This window comes from Mustelus asterias, chromosome 23, assembly GCF_964213995.1.
Source record: "Mustelus asterias chromosome 23, sMusAst1.hap1.1, whole genome shotgun sequence".
NCBI classification, from domain to species: domain Eukaryota; kingdom Metazoa; phylum Chordata; class Chondrichthyes; order Carcharhiniformes; family Triakidae; genus Mustelus; species Mustelus asterias.
Window position 1 is genome coordinate 26075372 of NC_135823.1, and position 19106 is coordinate 26094477.

The following is a 19106-nucleotide window of genomic DNA, read 5'->3' on the forward strand; positions in this document are numbered from 1 at the left end:
ATTGCAGCACAGGCAGCAGCAGACTCCTTTCAGTCAGTGCGGATTCTCTTTCAGAGCTGGATGCTAGTGGAAACACATACTGATCTCACACTGTTAGGCCCTGTGTAGAACATCCAGTCAGCCAGTAGCACTGAATGTGTTGAGCTGCAAGCTGAAATGATTCAAATGAGGAGGCAGCATGAAGTTGCAATGCTCCCTGTCTCATTGGGGACGGGCTCAGGCAGATCGTGTTCCCGAAACAGGTGTGAACAAAATTTTTAACCAACAGAGTCACTGGTGAAGGTGTAAAATAATGGTGTTATAAGAATAATAACAGAACTGAGATTTTGAAATCAACAGAAAATGCTCAACTTTTACTCTAGGAAGGCTGAGGGATAACCTGAAAGGGGTCTTTAACAATATGAAAGGGTTTTACAGGGTAATCATGGAGATGTTTTCAGCGTGGCAATATTTTGAAGAGTACTGGAGTTGTCCCCAAGGTCCTGGCCAGTATATATTCTTCAACATTCAAAACAGATTATCTGGTCATTATCTTGTGGGAACTTGCTGTGAGCGTTTTGACTGCCACATTTCTATATTGCAACAGTGACTGCATTTCAAAAGTACTTCATTGGCTGTAAAACATTATTTTATATATATGTTTGGGAGATATGAAAAGTGATGTGTAAAAGACAGTCTTATTTTCTGATGTGAAGCAAAAATGCCAGCATAGACCAGTTGGGCTGAATGGCCTGTTGTGTTCTGCCCCAGGGACAACTAGCAAAGAGAGAGAATATTTATTTCAGCTCTAACAGAGACATTTCTCTTCTGCCAGTATCTTCAGAGCGTACAGTATGGATGTGATCACCTGCACTGCGTTCAGTGTAGATGTCGACTCCCTCAACAACCCCAATGACCTATTTATCAGAAACATCAAGAAAGTAACAGAATTCAGTACCTTTGACCCTGCACTTATTTTTGCTTGTAAGTGATTCAAAATTATTGCTTTGCTTTAGTTGAGTTAGCGTAGTATTTTTTTCTCTTCTGTTGAGGGGATATCTTGGTTACTCTGTTCACACAGGGTCGCACATCCCTTTCTGCTGAGGGTCCCGCGTCCCTTACTGCTGAGGGTCCCGCGTCCCTTACTGCCGTGTTACCATTTCACGCTTCCAGCAACCTTATGGAAAGATCTTTTGAGCTAAAAATGGAGAGGCAAGTCTAACAGCAAAACCATTAGGTGCCTGGCTACATCTAGACCTAGCTCAATGAGTTTTGCCTATTTAGAACATAGAAAAACTACAGCATAAACAGGCCCTTCAGCCCACAAGTTGCGCCGGTCATGTCCCTACCTACCTAGGCGCATAAATAGACTTTCCTATAACCCTCAATCTTATTAAGTTCCATGTACTCATCCAGAAGTCTCTTAAAAGACCCTATCGCATTTGCCTCCACCACCACTGACGGCAGCTGATTCCACTCACCCACCACCCTCTGAGTGAAAAACTTACCCCTGACATCTCCTCTGTACCTACTCCCCAGCACCTTAAACCTGTGTCCTCTCGTAGCAGCCATTTCCACCCTGGGAAAAAGCCTCCGAGAATCCACCCGATCTATACCTCTCAACATCTTGTACACCTCTATCAGGTCACCTCTCATCCTTCGTCTCTCCAAGGAGAAAAGACCGAGCTCCCTCAGCCTATCCTCATAAGGCATGCCAACCAATCGAGGCAACATCCTTGTAAATCTTCTCTGCACTCTTTCAATCATTTCCACATCCCTCCTGTAATGAGGCGACCAGAGCTGAGCACAGTACTCCAAGTGGGGTCTGACAAGGGTCTTATAAAGCTGCATCATTATCCCCGGACTCCTAAACTCAATCCCTCGATTGATGAAGGCCAGCACACCATACGCCTTCTTAACTACCTCCTCTACCTGCGAGGCCGATTTAAGAGTCCTATGGACCCAGACCCCAAGGTCCTTCTGATCCTCTACATTTGAACCCATGATTCTCTAATCTCACAATTTAACTGTCTACACCAATCTGAGAATATACATTGACATTTCATCCTGGGAAAGCTTTGAGCTTGTGGAAGTTCAGAATCTACGTCAGTGGGTTTGTCTCTGAGTCAAAAGATTGTAGCTTTGAAAACATCATCCAGGTGCATAGTCCTGTGTAGAACTCAGGAAGCACAGCACTATCAGAAATAATCTCTTTTGGGTAAAATGTTAAAGTGAGGTCTCATTTGTATTCCCAGGTTGCTGTAAAAGCTCCCATATTATGGGAGTTTTTACAGTTTCTTAATCAACATATATTCTTTAATCGACTTTCTGTATCTCTTTCTCTTTTCTCACTCTCTTTTTTGCGCTTTCTCTTTTTCTCTCTCTTCCTCTCGTGCTTTGTCTCTCTTTCTCTGTCTTTCTCTCACACTTTGCCTTACCCCCTTTCTATACCTGTCTGCAGGGTTACAGCAATCGCTCATCAATGTATGATTCTGGACTTTTTCCTTTGTTCTAGTTCTTTTTCCAATCCTGGAAAAGCTTGGATTCAACACCTTCCCCAGGGATGCAAATGAATTTTCCATGAGCGTTTTGTCAGATTTGAAGGCAAAGAGACAAAAGGGAGTGCATGCTGGGAGTGTTAAACTAACTGTTGGTACCAGCACCAATGCTGCGCCTCTCCCACCCTCAACACTGACCTTTTCCTAATTTATTCTCACAACTAGATAGGAAGTGGCTACAACAACATTGCTACGGGTAGCCGGTGAATATTGTGTTCCTTTACAGTTACTGAAGTTTAGCAGGTAGGGTGTACAGTTTGTGTTCAGTCTGGGTGCAGACTGCTCTACAGTCAATGGAATTGCTGGTGGGTTTCTCCAGCCTCCCACTGGAAAGTGGAAATGGCAGGGATGGTGGCTGCTTTCACCCTTTCTCTTGGGCTTTGGCTGAGGTTACAGTGGGAGATCAGGAGAGTCTATGATAGACCTATCCAAATTTTTTTGGTGGGGCAGGGATGCACATTTGCATATTTTTCTCACTCAAGGGGCCGATGAGCCTATTCCAGAAAGATGAGGCTGAATTTCAAAAAGAAGTTTGAGGTTTTAAGGAAAGCAAGAATTGCTGAGCTAAAGTACAGCAATATCTCAGTAATAAATTAACTTTGAAAAAGACTGAGTAAATACAAATGTCCGGAGGATGCGAGGGTTAGTGCGTATATATGAACAACTTGACCTCGTCCTCCCCAGGCTCCAGCCCCGCCATTGCCTTGCTTCCCTTGACCCAGCAGCCCTCAGCATACACGCACTAATGCCAATGTTCGCTGCTCCGCCAATCAGAGACTGTTTCTCTCCCCCATTTGCAGCTGATAGGCAGACAGAAGCAAAAACAGGAGAGAAATGGGCCTTGATTTGGAGGGGCAGCTTAATGAAGAATCTTCCTTTCAAACACCTCTTTGGCTGGGATTTTGTAAAATTGGTGCCAGAGGCTGGATATACTCGGAATTGAACCCAGGTTCCCAGCACCATGAGGCAGCAGTGCTAACTACTATGCCAGTGTGCCACACACTAAATCCAGCAAATCCAGAGCACTGGATAAAGAGAAAAGCGGAGGCCGGATACACCCGGAGCGGTTTTGCAGGACAGGTACGCCCGGAGCGGTTTTGCGGGCCAGATACGCCCGGAGCGGTTTTACGGGCCAGATACGCCCGGAGCGGTTTTGCAGGTGGGATGCACCCGGAGCGGTTTTGCGGGCCGGATACGCCCGGAGCGGTTTTGCGGGCCGGATACGCCCGGAGCAGTTTTGCGGGCCGGATACACCCGGAGCGGTTTTGCGGGCTGGATACGCCCGGAGCGCTTTTGCGGGCCGGATACGCCCAGAGCGGTTTTGCGGATGGGATACGCCCGGAGCGGTTTTGCAGGCCGGATACGCCCGGAGCGGCTTTTGTCAGCCGGGATACACCCGGAGCTGTTTTGCGGGCCGGATACGCCCGGAGCGCTTTTTCGGGCGGATACGCCCGGAGCGGTTTTGCAGGCGGGATACGCCCAGAGCTGTTTTGCAGGTCGGATACGCCCGGAGCGCTTTTGCAGGCGGGATACGCCCAGAGCTGTTTTGCAGGCCGGATACACCCGGAGCGCTTTTGCGGGCGGATACGCCCAGAGCGCTTTTGCGGGTGGGATACGCCCGGAGCGGTTTTGCAGGCCGGATACGCCCGGAGCGGCTTTTGTCAGCCGGGATACACCCGGAGCTGTTTTGCGGGCCGGATACGCCCGGAGCGCTTTTTCGGGCGGATACGCCCGGAGCGGTTTTGCAGGCGGGATACGCCCAGAGCTGTTTTGCAGGCCGGATACGCCCAGAGCGCTTTTGCAGGCGGGATACGCCCAGAGCTGTTTTGCACGCAGGATACACCCGGAGCGCTTTTGCGGGCGGATACGCCTGGAGCGGCTTTTGTCAGCCGGGATACGCCCAGGGCTGTTTTGCGGGCCGGATACGCCCGGAGCGCTTTTGCGGGCGGAAACGCCCGGAGCGGTTTTGCGGGCTGGATACGCCCGGAGGGGTTTTGCGGGCCGGATACGCCCGGAGGGGTTTTGCGGGCCGGATACGCCCGGAGGGGTTTGCGGGCCGGACACGCCCAGAGCGGTTTTGCGGATGGGATACGCCCGGAGCGGTTTTGCAGGCCGGATACGCCCGGAGCGGCTTTTGTCAGCCGGGATACACCCGGAGCTGTTTTGCGGGCCGGATACGCCCGGAGCGCTTTTTCGGGCGGATACGCCCGGAGCGGTTTTGCAGGCGGGATACGCCCAGAGCTGTTTTGCAGGCCGGATACACCCGGAGCGCTTTTGCGGGCGGATACGCCCAGAGCGGTTTTGCGGGTGGGATACGCCCGGAGCGGTTTTGCAGGCCGGATACGCCCGGAGCGGCTTTTGTCAGCCGGGATACACCCGGAGCTGTTTTGCGGGCCGGATACGCCCGGAGCGCTTTTTCGGGCGGATACGCCCGGAGCGGTTTTGCAGGCGGGATACGCCCAGAGCTGTTTTGCAGGCCGGATACACCCGGAGCGCTTTTGCGGGCGGATACGCCCAGAGCGCTTTTGCGGGTGGGATACGCCCGGAGCGGTTTTGCAGGCCGGATACGCCCGGAGCGGCTTTTGTCAGTCGGGATACACCCGGAGCTGTTTTGCGGGCCGGATACGCCCGGAGCGCTTTTTCGGGCGGATACGCCCGGAGCGGTTTTGCAGGCGGGATACGCCCAGAGCTGTTTTGCAGGCCGGATACGCCCGGAGCGCTTTTGCAGGCGGGATACGCCCAGAGCTGTTTTGCACGCAGGATACACCCGGAGCGCTTTTGCGGGCGGATACGCCTGGAGCGGCTTTTGTCAGCCGGGATACGCCCAGGGCTGTTTTGCGGGCCGGATACGCCCGGAGCGCTTTTGCGGGCGGAAACGCCCGGAGCGGTTTTGCGGGCCGGATACGCCCGGAGGGGTTTGCGGGCCGGATACACCCAGAGCGGTTTTGCAGGCGGGATACGCCTGGAGCGGTTTTGCGGGCAGGATACGCCTGGAGTGCCTTTGTGGGCTGGATAAGGCTGGAGCAGTTTGCAGACTGAATGCAGCCCACTGGCTTTACTTTCGACAAACCTGGTCTACAAAACATCTGCACAGCATGTTTAAGCTACAACATTTTCTTTTCAAAGCCCGGGACGCAGTGCATTTTCAAAAAAAAGATGCCAGATTATCTGTTAATAGCCTCATTTAAAGAGGATGTTGGGGAGGGAAGACAATAGATGAGAATATCTGTAACCTTGATGTGAATGAAAGCTGTCGGATATTTTCTTAGTCAACATCCATTAGAATTCTTATGTTAAATTGTATTTAAGTGACAGCCTCAATTATTCCATCTGCTTTCCAAATTTGTCTTTGAGCAGATATGAATGGGTGACAGTCTCGACTGCTCTTCTCTGTGGAGAGTCCTGGGTGGGTTTTGCTTCCAGCATCTCTGGAGGAAACACGCTCTACTTCCCCCTTTGCACCTCTCTGGAATTGCAGGATCTGGGACTTGCCTTCTAAGAAACCTGTTTGTGTGCTGTCATAGCTGAGTCCTCACATGGTTCTTGTTGAATTCTCAGGATCGGGTGGATTTTCTGCAGCTGATGGTTGATTTTCAAATGACCGAAACCAGCTCCCAGAATCAGGATGATGTCAGCAAGTCAACAGACAAAGGTACCATCAGTGGAAAGTTTCTCATTCCCCTCATCCTTGTTTCTTTCTGTTCCTGAAATTAACGCTCACTCCTCACTTTATTATTGTTCCTCTCTCTCTGGTTTTCCCATACCCTACCTGACTGACAGTTCGGGCAAGGGATCCACTCCCAGATCCTTAAAACCCAGTGAGGAGCATGTGAGAACATTCTGCCAGGGGGAGGTGTGTGTCTAACCCCTGCTGGAATTAATTGTTCTTTTTACTCCAGTGTGAATTTCCTGGTGTCTGATTGGTGATTCTGCCCAATCATGGGACTGAGATTGGGAACTGAGTAGTGTGATGATACTGTGCCTTTAAAAGATATATTTGTATCATGTTTCTTGTGAAGGGGCTGTTTTATACTTAAGCTCTGATGATGGTACAGATTGTCTGCAACTGGCAGACCACATGCTAAGCATGCAGTAGAATAATTGCTCCTAGTTAATGGAGTTTTTCTATTAATTTGAGCAAATGCATTTTTGTTATTTTTAGGGCTTTCCCCTGAGGTGTTAGTGTGGGGTTTAATTAGATTGATTGGAAAGAAGAGAGACTCATGTGAATGGGTGGAGCTAGGCTTAGAGATAGACAAGTGGGCAGTTGCTGTTTGAATTTGAATGGAGCAGCAGCTCTTTCTCTCTCCCCTTCCCTCTCTGGAAATTAAAGTCTGGGAGCTAATGCCTATGAGGAATATTGCTTAAATTGGTACTGATAGAGATAACTGGCAGTTAAGAATTGTACCTTGTCATGTTTAAGTACTTCAATTGGTAACAGTTATGCTAATTATTTTTGTTACAGTTAAACTGTATTGTTAATTAAGGTTTGCTTTAATAAAAGCTTCCTAGTGGGTCAATTGAATCACATCTGGAGTGAAGCACCTTGTGCTCACACTAATGCCAAAATCAAAAACAGTCGGTGTCTAAGCTAACTTCTTCATATACTTTGGAGTTTCCAATCTGGTCCCTAAGAGTCGTGCAGGGATATCGAGAGACACATTAGTCATCCTTATACCCTTGTGTGTCTGGGCACTGAGGTCAGCACTAGTGTTTAATTTGATGTTCCTAACATGCTTATTGGACACCTTGAGTTATCTGTGTCATTATTCTTAACAGCTAACAATTGGTGTTTCGAGATATTTCGAGATATTTCGAAAACACAATATTTTAACCTTCTGTGTTTATCAGGTGAATTTTGTGACCCATATTCGATACTTCTGGTTCTCTGCAGGTCTGACTGACGCGGAGATTCTGGCACAAACTCTGACCTTTATCTTTGCCGAGTATGAGACCAGTAGCAGCACATTGTCATTTGCTGCATACAATCTGGCGATGCACCCAGACGGACAGAAGAAACTGCAGCACGAAATCGATGAGGCTTTTCCAAACAAAGTGAGTCCTTGAGAATGGACAAGAAAGAACTTGCATTTCACGATCCTGGGACATCCTGAAGCTCTTTATGGCTAATTTCTGAGTTGTGGTCACCATTGCGATGTAAAGTACGGCAGCCTCGTTACACACAGCAATGTGACAATAACCAGATACCTATTGCCCCGAGAACTCCCTCGCTGTTCAAGATCCTCCCATAAAATGTTTGATATCCAACTGAGAGAGGCCTCCATTTAAAATCTCATCACAAAGACCTCAGTGCGGCACTGGTGTGTCTGCCTGGATGATTGTGCTCAAGTCTCGAGTGTTGATTTAAAACTACAATCTTCCGACCGAGGAGAGAGTGCTAGCAGCTGAGGCATGGCTGATGCTGAGACAGTTCATTTCCTGAGAACTGACTGGTGATAAGGAAACTTTATTTGCTGAGAGCATTTACTGAGGAAAGTAATGAGCATTCTGCTTACTTGCGATTTTCCAATTTTTGACTTCAATAGTACGACTCAGGGAATTTCCCCCAGGGCAATGAATGGAGCTCATTTCCTATTGGTGTATGCTCACCATCAGCTTCCTGGACTTTTTTATTGTTTTCAAATGTCCACAATGTGCTGTGTTTAGTGGGCTTTAAGACAATGACATGTCTTCAATGTTTGTAGGGAGGAAGGGAACAGTGAGGAGAGCCGTGCTTATCCTATTGATGATGATGATGAGCACCCTTGAAGCGAATGACCTCACTGACATTGTATTCCATGCTGCACTGTGGTGTCCAATATCCCTGGATCCTCTTCACTTCATTCTGCTTTCTCCTTCCATTTGTTAACTCGAAACCACCTCCACTGCCCCACCTCCATTTGCCACTCTTCTTTGAATGATTTTCCCATTTCCTCCACTGCCCGCTCCTATTTAGACCTCCTTTGATCATTCTTTATCCCAAACAGACAACATTTAGACAATCTGTTCTCTGCTGTTCTGCATTGCTCTGAAATAGGAAAAATGAGAGATTGGCTATTCCTGTTGGAAAACTAAGTTTCTTTCACATACTTCACTCTCTACACCCAAGAGTGCCTGTTTCTGTCAGCCTTCCCAAATTTTGTCTTAACTTGGTTTAATCTTAATCAGTTTCCTGATCTGTGATTCCTTAATGCCCACCTCTTTGGGTAACATTACATCACCGTTAGAGGCAAGTATGGAGACACCTGGGCTATAATTAGCATGCATATTGCATTTTAATCAGCTTGCCTCAGTTCTTGGTGTTTTGGCTAAATTGAATTGAATGGAATGTGTTTGAGTATATGCTGGCATCAACATTTCTAACCCAAGTAGATACAGCTGAAGTATTTGCTAAGGTGCTGAGGTTTATAATCTCACAATGACAGCTCTGCTTGATGCTTTTGATCATTATGAATTTAATGATGCTTGCTCTGTTCTCATGTTGCCCATGACATTTGGCACAGTGTTTACAGCACAGAGCCAGGTCACTGAGATGAACTGGTCCATGCCAATATTTATGCTCCTCCCCACTTTCTTTCTCTAACTCCATCATATCTATCTAAGTGTCCACTCACCTGATGAAGGGGCAGGACTCCGAAAGCTCGTGATACCAAATAAAACTGTTGGACTTTAACCCGGTGTTGTGAGACTTCTTACTGTGCCCACCCCAATCCAATGCCGGTATCTCCACATCATATTCAGGTCCCAGCCTTGGTCACCTTTTGACCATGTCTGTGTAATGCCTATTTTTCTCTATCTGTCTTAACAATCCATCCCTATTGTTCCGAATGCTATCTACATTCAGATGCAGGCCCTTTAAACCATTTTTAAACATTTTTGGTTTCATCTGCTGGTACACTCTTAAGATGTTCCATTCCTTTCTGTCTCATTACGCAAAGTGCTGCACCGCTCCATTACTTTGTTGTTTCCCTTCATCTCCTTTCACATAATCCCTCCCCCACTATTTAGTTTAAAGTTCTCTCTACCGCCCTAGTTATACAATTCACTAGAATACTGGTCCCAGTACAATTCAAGTATAAACCATCCCAAATGAACAGCTCACACCTTCCTCGGTACAGGTGCCAGTGCCCCATGAAAACCAAACCCATTTCTCCCACACCAATCTTTGAGCCCACTCTCTTATCTTATTTACCCTTTACTTGTGGCTCAGGTAACTATCTAGACATTATTTCCTCTGAGGTTATTAATTTAATCCCAAGCTGTTTATACTCCCTATATGGAACCTCTTTCCTAATTATGTCTATGTTGTTGGTACGTACAAGGACCATGATCACAGGATCCTCACCCTCCCACTGCAAGTTCCTCTCCAGCCCGGAGCAGATATCTGGAACCAGATGGGCAACACATCTGTCTGGACCCATGCTCTTGACTGCATTGAACAGTATCTATCCGCCGACTATACTGTCTTCTATTTCTGCCACATTCCTTTTTTATCCCCACATCATTTGAATGGCATCTTTCCCCTCTATGCATCCTCCAGCCAAATGTATTCATTAATTTGAATTCTCCAGCTCTATGCTGGGTTTTGTACTCATCTCTGGGAGCACCAGTGTACGGTTCTAGGTTACTGGCCCAGCAAAACTAACACTATGTTACCTTTGGGATCTGAAATGAGAGGTACTTTGGGATGTTACCAAGTAGATGAATTGGGGTGGGCCAAGATTACAATACATTTAGGGATGAATTTATTCAGTGATGAATTTATATTGTGATTTTATGAAACAAATCCCTGATGACCAAAGCAGATATTTAAATTCCTATTGACTGCTTTCTTTCCAGATTCTCTTTTCCAAGCATTCCATACACTTTATTCATGAACTGAATAATGAAAATGATTGCTGTGAACTAGATAGAGATTGAATGGGAACAATTGTTATGGAACGCTGCACTCTTTAAGGGTGAAGGGCTCAATTTGGACTTATTGCCCAACAATCAGGTTATTGTCTTTTCAGACTGGCCGGGTACTGTTTAGGCTCATTTTAAACTTGCAGTTCACTAACGTGCAAAGCACCTCAATTACCATCATGGCAAGATGTCAGGGTGAGGACAGGATAAACGTCGACTGTGCTACTGTTCTCCACATTCGATTTATCTGGCAACACTCTGTAGTCCAGATTTGCATCGAGACTGTCTCCCACTGTCCAAGTAGCAGCAACTCAACAAAAAATCAGTAAGTGTAGGAATTACTGGGGTAAAATCAGAGTTTCAATTTTGAACTGTTGCATTCTCTATCCACTCTGATTTCTAAGCAAATTTCACTTGTTTTGTCTTTGTCGATATGCCAGGTTCAGTAAGGAGAACAGGGAGTCTCGGGATCCCTGTGTGTTCCTACCATTTGGGCCCTCGGAACTGCATCAGGATGAGATTTGCCCAACTTGCGATGAAGATGGCACTCACTTCATTCTTGCAACACTTGACCTTCGTGCCCTGCGAGGAGACACCGGTGAGAATTTTAATTGATTTATTTGTTGAAGTGAATACTGAGGGGAGGGAATAATGGGATGGACAGAACTATCCATTGCTGTAATAAAACCTTCCTGTTGGCCTGGTACTACTACTGCTCTTTCTGTTTCAGATCCCATTGGAACTGGATGTAACCGGATTCATGAAGCCTAAAAAACTCATATTCGCGAAATTTGTGCTACGTGTTAATACTGATTGAAAGGAATAAAGCACTTGGTTCATGCGGAGTTACGAAAATATGTAGGAGTGTGTATATCTGAAATTAATCATAATTAGGATCTTACATTACGCATCAAATGAAAATGCATGGAAACTTTTATAACTCAACAAGAATATGTATGATCAGAGTAAACAATACGATATGCAAAGAAACATCCATGATCTATCTCCAGGTGTTAAAACTTGGTTAGGTGCATTGGCCATGCTAAATTCTCCCAAACAGACGCCGGAGTGTGGCGACCAGGGAATTTTCACAGTAACTTCATTGCAGTGTTAATGTAAGCCTACGTGCAACACTAATAAATAAACTTTAAACTTCATCTGAATGTTGAAGGAGTAATTAGTGTTCAACACATATACTGTATTAGGGAACATCTGTCAATAGAATGTTGCTGACTGATCAATGGCTTTTTTTAACCTTTGATATTGAAATAAATAATTTGTGATTATAAACCTATTTTATAAAACTATTTGACATTGGATAGTCTAGATATACTATGTTTTCTATACAAAATGTATAGAAAAATGTTTCAGATATACACACTCCTAAAATAATTGCATATACTTTGCAACTTTTAAAGCAACATTGTCTAACAAAATTCAAATAAATATATATTTGTTGAGTTCAATATCACGTTTTGGTTACATTGCAGGCTTTTTGTCAGAAAATCATTATGAAATGGAGACTGTCAGGAAAACAGGTAGTTTTAAGCGATCTATATTTGCATTATTAAATATCAGAAATAGGGTATTGATTTAAGTGGGTTGTGTTTTTGTGTAAGAAAGGGTGCAACTCTAGTTAAATTCAAAGGTGTTTGCACATACATGGGGGTCTTGGTATCAGTTCAAACAGTGTCTCTGTTGTGCTGAGGGAGGTTATGACATGTAAAGTAATCAAGCTTGGGAACGAATGAGATGACACTTAGCAACCAGGGGCCATTTTTCGGGAAAAGAGATTTTTGAGTTTGGTTTCAACTGGAAGCCAGAGGAAGCTTTGCATCAAGTGTCAGAAATCTAAAGAACAAGTATTTAAGGAAATCAGAGAAATTACGGTTTGCCCGCTCCCTGGCAGGAGCAGCAGAGATCAGTTCCAATTTTATACAGTGTATCTGTAAATTACTCCATTGTGTACAATTGGAACAGGATCAATACTGAGGTCCATGGGTGACCAGTGGGATCTGCAATACTCCACTCTGCTGGTGATGGAGCAGCAGTCCTGGAACTCCAGATCTATTGCCTTTCACATGACGAACACTCAGCTGAGCACAACTACATGGTGCTCTGTGTTGTTCACTTAGTCATATCCCAGATATCCTCTTAAAATTCTCATTTACCAATTTTTATCAACTTCACATTTAGAAGCAGTTATGGATTTGGTTTCTGATTGGACATTCTACATCCTAACAATCCTTTGAATAAAAATAATTTTGCCGAATCTCTCCTTTGTTGGTTTTAAGTTGATGCTCTCTCACTCCATCCCCTTTAACCATTGCAAAGATGTTTCCTTGATCATCTTAATTAAATTTTGAATCTGATTTTCTTTGAACTGTCTCTATTCCAGTGAGAAGCCTCTGCTTTCTTTTGTCTCCCCTTGTGGCTAAAACCACTCATCCTGATTTATGTCAGTAAAGTTCTCCAAACCCTCATCTGTGAGTGTTGAACAGGGCAAGGAATTTACTTTATACTTGACAGGTTGGGATAAATTTCAACTCTTGACCTTCAACTTAACCAAATTTACTTTGAATACGAAATGCACCACTTGAGAACGAAACTCCTGCTTCTCTCCGACAGAATCACTGACAAGACACTGAATCAAACCTTTAATTAGTTACAATTCTGTTGTAAATGCAGCCCCAGTGTGGGACAATATCCTCTCGTCCAGTTTATCTACAAGAATATCTTTGCCAAATAACAGTCAATACTGGTATTTACCGAATAAATTCCATTTTGTTCTGGATGTTTAATGGATCAAAGTGCAAACTGAGAGTGCATCCAGGCACCAAGCGTCAAATTGATTACGCCATACAGCTTACATTTTAACAAGAGATTTGAAAGGAGATGGAATAGTTGAGACTTTCACCGAAATACAATGGAACAATAAGATTTCAAACAATCATAGACCAAGAGAAATGATCGAGTGCTTTCCATGGTCAAAATGGGCAAGGGAAACCTTCTGCTGATTATCACATACCGCCCCCACCCTGCCCCTTAGCTGTTGAATCAGTACGTGTCCCACGTCGAAAACCACTTGAAGGAAGCACAGAGGGTGGCGAGGGCACAAAATGTACTCTGGGTGGGGACTTCAATGTCCATCAAGTGACTCAGTAGCACCAGCAGTTTGATCTGGCTGTGTCCTAAAGGACACAGATGCTAGGTTGGGACTGTGGCAGACTGTCAGGGAACCATCAAGAGGGAAAAGCATATTTGACCTCATCCTCACCGAAATTCCTGCCGCAGATGCATCCATCCATGAAAGTATCAGTAGCATTGACCACTAAACAGTCTTTGTGGAGACAAACTCCTGTTTCCTCAATAAGGAAACTCTCCATCGTGTTTTGTAGCTGAGCTTAAAGGGATAGACTCCAGACAGATCTAGCAACTCAAGTCTGGGCAACCATGAGGCACTGTGGGCCATCAGCAGCAGCAGAATTGTACTCGACCACAATCTGCAACCTCATGGCCCAGCATTGTCCCCCACGTTACCATTACCACCAAGCCAGGGGATCAATGAAGAATGAAGGAGGGCATGTCAGGAGCAGCATCAGGCATACCTAGAAATGAGGTGCCAACTAGTGTTGATAATGAGAACACAGGACTGTTTGCATGCCAAACAGCATAAGTAGCAAGTGACAGGCAGAGCTAAGCAACCCCACAACCAATGGATCCGATCTAAACTCTGCAGTCCTGTCATATTAATTTGTGAATGGTGGTGGACAATTAAGCTACTCATTGGAGAGGGGGCTCCATTCTCAATGATGGAGGAGCCCAGCACATCAGTGCAAAAGATAAGGCTGAAGAACTTGGAACCATCTTCAGCCAGAAGTGCCAAATGGGTGGTCCATCCTGGCCTCCTCTGGAAGTCCCCAGTATAACAGATGCCAGTCTTCAGCCAATTTAATTCACTCCATGTGATATCAAGAAACAGCTGAAGGCATTGGATACAGCAAATGCTATAGGTACTGACAACATTTCGGCAATAGTAGTGAAGACTTGTGCTCCAGAACTAGCTAAACTGTTCATGTGATAATGTGGTTAAAGTGCAGTGCTGGGTCTGTAGCAGAGAGAAGGAAGCTTTTGCAGTTTAGAGTTGGAGTTTTTTTAGCTGGAAGTTGTTTGAAGACCGAGGCTTCTGCAAGTTGCTCTGAAACTCTTTCTCTCTCCACAAAATCTCTCTGAAAGCATCAATACTGTTAGCACAATTTATAGCAGGTATGCCTGGGTTTGCTAACTTTTTATTTGAACGTGGTTTTGAACTATGCATGAATGGGGCTTTTTTGGAACTGGAACAGTCTTAAGTTAGAAAGTAAAGTTGCTACTTTTGATTTTTAAATATTGTTCAATTGTTAATGGTTATGCTGCTTCATTTGTTAGAGTTGTATTTAAACTGTGTTGTTAAGTAACATTTGTTTCACTATAAAAGATTCCTACTTTGTCAGTAGAATCTGGAAAGAAATATCCTATCTTCACATTAATGCCAAAATAGAAAAATTGTTGGGGTCTAGTCTGGCTTGCTAATATAACTTGGGATTCTGGTCCAGGACCTATCATTGCCCTTTTGTTGTTTTATTAGCTGGACTGTTGGTGTTGTTCTGTACCAGAGTTTAACTTTGCCACATGGATCTCTTCTGCTGTCAGACTTCAGATTCTCTGACAATTTGGCTTGTTCCAAAGTCAGGTCTTGAGATTAGACAAGATTAGACGGGTGGGGAATCTGGTGAGAATCCTGCGGGTGGGGAATCTGGTGAGAATCCTGCGGGTGGGGAATCTGGTGAGAATCCTGCGGGTGGGGAATCCGGTGAGAATCCTGCGGGAGGGGAATCCAGTGGGAATCCTGTGGGAGGGGAATCCGGTGGGAATCCTGCGGGTGGGAAACTCATCAACTATTGAGCCTCTTTAGCAACATCTTTTTTTCCACGTGATTCATGGCCCACACATGACCGCTTGCCTCTGATTCGCTTGCCGTGGGAAAACTTAATCTCTGTAATCAATGGGGCGTTCCTTTTAAACGCCTTCCCAGCACTGGTTCCAAGTCCAGTCGGGGGATGGTTGCCAGGATGACATGATCCTCGGAGGGAGCTCTTACCAAAGTCCTGGATGGTCTGAAGCAGAGGCGGGATGTCCTCGATCTGCAGGCCCGCCAAAGTCACCACCCCCGTCTGGGAAGCAGTGGCTGCGATAGTGAACGCTAGCTCACTGAAGAGAACGAGACAAGAGTGCTGGAAGAAAATGAATGACCTTCTTCGCGCAGTGTGGGCAAGGCTGCCTCCTCCAGTCTCCCGCTGCACCCCTTCACACCTCCACAGTGATCTCACCCAGATACCTCATCGATTCCCAACACTAGTCATGCCAGCCTCCTCCCCCCACCCCAACTCACCCCCCCACCCCCCCCCCCCCCCCCCCCCCCATGGTCACCCCAGTGGCTAATCTGCTCCTCACATCCCCGCTCCCACTCACCGCCACAGATGCCAGACTTTATCACCATCCGACCTGGCAGGACCCCATGCCACATCTCTCAAACTCGCGCACAACCAGCATGAGGGGGCACAGCCTGCCAGAGTCATGTCTGCGCTGTGAAGTCTCACATTCTTTGAGGAGAGAGAGCCCTTGAGCTGGCCGGTGAGGAGCAGGAACATATCTGTGCAGAGAGCGAGGTGGGGGCAGCAGATAAAAGTGAGAACCCTCTGGACACAAGGTCATGGTGCAAGCCTCACCTGAGTTAACTTTCTCCCGTCATTTATCCCCCATGATGCACTAATGCATTGGGGGCGGCATGGCGGCACAGTGGTTAGCACTGCTGTCTCACAGCGCCAGGGTCCCGGATTCAATTCCAGCCTCAGGTCACTGTCTGTGCGGAGTTTGCACCTTCTCCCCATGTCTGTGTGGGTTTCCTCCGGGTGCTCCGGTTTCCTCCCACACTCCAAAGCTGCACAGATTAGGTTGATTGGGCATGCTCAATTGCCCCTTAGTGTCAGGGGAACTAGCAGGGTAAATGCATGGGATTATGGGGATAGGACCTGGTTGAGATTGCTTTCGGGCAGACTTGATGGGCCGAATGGCCTCCTTCTGCTCTGTAGGGATTCTAATGCCATCTTGCTTCCCTTGCAGGTCAATCAGTTGACCAGCCGGACCATCCTCACGTCCTCTGGACATCACAGACCCGAACAGCTCTGATGGAGACATCTCAGACACAAGTGTCGAGGAGGCATCAGTGCAGATACTCACACCTCGGTGGGATTAATGAGTGGACAGGGTTCTGGGTCACCTCACAGCTAAAGATCCAGAGCAGGGGGAGGCAGGGACGTGCCAGGGAACTGGCATTTGGAGGGATGCCGAGGCGAGGACTCTGCTGAGATCCTAGCCAAAGACGTGCCCCTGGGTCTGGTCATCCCAGAGCTGCATGAGCTGCAATTGCAGAATCGTGCACTTCAGGAAGGGATGACAGCATCCCCCCTCAAACCTCCATAACCAGTGTCCTTGAGCTTCCATACAGCTCATCCTCTCGTCCTCACAGTATTGCCTGAGTGTGGGGAATTAATTATCATTGCAGTCATCCTCCCCCCAGTGAGAGTGTCTTCAAGTCTCATAAGGCAAGGAACCACCCCCGTTAGCGTCCCCCCCACGCTGCCCATGCAGCCTGGCCTTTCGTGGCACCCAACCTAAGAACCTCACCGATGCCCCCAGTGCTGACCCTGTGTATTCACCTGCTCCCACCCAATTTCCAGCCCCCACTCTGGAAGGGCAATCCCTCAGCAATGATATCGCTACAAGTCCAGCAAGGAGGACACGGGAAGTGCTGCCTGCATGCCAATCACCAGACCCCTTTAAATCGAGAGGCACCCAGACATGAAGGGCCACTACTGCCTGCGAGCGACCCCACCCTCCGAGATGCTGATACTGAGCCCAGCCCTGAGGCCTTTCTGTTGCCCCCTCTGCAACGGACACCCTGCTAATAGCAGTAACCTGAGCGTTCACCTCTGATATCCCCTTCAGAGGTGAGATTGCCAGGTTCTCATTTTAATACAGCGGTTGTAAATCACACAGGCGTGACATCGCACCACTGCCCAGTGAGTATTCAGTGAGTGGGGAGATCCTGGAGGGAGGGCTTGCTAATGATATTAGAATGCATTACAATGAGGGATCCAGCCTTCCATGATGGATTTCTTGTTGCGCCGCCGGCGAGTGGCCTGGAAAATCGGAGATTGCAATCGTGCTGGTGAGAATCGCATTTTCCGATTCTTGCCAGATTTTCAGCTCGCGAAGCCATTCTCCCTGACGGCTAACACGAGCTCAAATTCACCCTCATTTGTTATTGTAATCATGAGAAAAGTAATAGCCCTCAGTGCAGATCAATACTTACTCGCCTGTTGGTGAACAAAGTGTAAAATTCTTTTATAAAAATGGTTTTAACCAAGTCAAGATCCGCGAGGGGGAGAATGGGGTGATGCCCATCATAAATCCGAAAGGAAAAGGCAAAGTGTTAGAAAGTGAATGTGGGCCATAGATAAAGTGTAGAGACCGACTGGGGGAGTGGTCTGGGCAAACCCCATTCATCTAGACTCACCGTAACCACTTTGGATGCTCCTGACAGCCAGGTCTCCATCCCTGTAATAACATCACAGGAGCGTTTACAGACATTTCCCTGTTACAGTAATGGAACATGTCTCAAATTGCAGTAGCAAAGTAGCGGCACGGTGGCACAGTGGTTAGCACTGCAGCCTCACAACGCCAGGGACCCGGGTTCGATTCCCGGCTTGAGTCACTGTCTGTGCGGAGTCTGCACATTCTCCCCGTGTCTATGTGGGTTTCCTCCGGTTGCCCCGGTTTCCTCCCACAGTCCGAAAGATGTGCTAGTTATGCTAAATTCTCCCTCATTGTACCTGAACAGGCGCCAGAGTGTGGCGACTAGAGGATTTTCACAGTAACTTCATTACAGTGTTAATGAAAGCCTACTTGTGACACTAATAAATAAAATTTAAATAGAACAATCCAGGCAGTTACACTACAACCAGATCAATGGGAAACAATCTCGCCTCACTTCAGCATCACAGCTGTAGCCCGAATCAGGTGTTGGAATCCAAATGGCACTCGAATAAAGATGAGTGAGTTCACTCTGCTTCACTTCAGACTCTCACAAACAATTTATAATCCATAAATCATGTTTAAGTCAAAAGCGCTCTGGCTGAATTGACAGAGGGTAAATTCCAATTGGCCAGCACTGCTGGAACAGATTGCAAGTCTTCTAATTGCCAGAGCTGCAGATTCAGTGAGATTACTGGGGGAAGGAATGAGTACAGTCGCAGCAGGTCACTAGAAATGAATTGCTTAGTGTATTTCCACCTCCCCAGCAAATCTGACTGCCAGGCTGCTGCCTGACTGACTGGCAGGTGGGTAATCCTGCGGTAACAAGCTGTAGCTAGGGACCAGGCAGTAGGCAGGGAAAAAAGAGGATAGCGTTGGGGGTGGGACATTGTGGAATGAGGTGCCCAGGAGAGCATTAGAATAGTTGGGTGGGTGGGCCTTAGGTAACCCACCCACCCAAAAAAAACCATAAAATCAATGGAGGAAGGCAGCCCCCCAGCCCAATACCACGCCTCTCAAAGAACATTC

General features: G+C 46.6%; 1 protein-coding gene across 2 annotated transcripts; it reads left to right on the forward strand.

Annotated features, from left to right (window-relative positions):
• The first annotated feature begins 3486 nt into the window (after positions 1-3486).
• Positions 3487-11908, forward strand: LOC144510596 (cytochrome P450 3A14-like). Of its 2 annotated transcripts, XM_078240158.1 has the most exons (5): positions 3487-3696; positions 6096-6189; positions 7432-7592; positions 10883-11040; positions 11173-11908. In XM_078240158.1, the coding sequence occupies exons 2-4, from the start codon at positions 6120-6122 to the stop codon at positions 10889-10891; spliced, it is 240 nt and encodes a 79-aa protein (XP_078096284.1). In that variant the 5' UTR covers positions 3487-3696; positions 6096-6119; the 3' UTR covers positions 10892-11040; positions 11173-11908. The 2 variants fall into 2 exon arrangements, 1 of the variants encoding a protein (XP_078096284.1); XR_013500654.1 differs by lacking the exons at positions 3487-3696; positions 6096-6189; positions 7432-7592 and adding an exon at positions 10654-10767.
• Positions 11909-19106: the final 7198 nt, after the last annotated feature.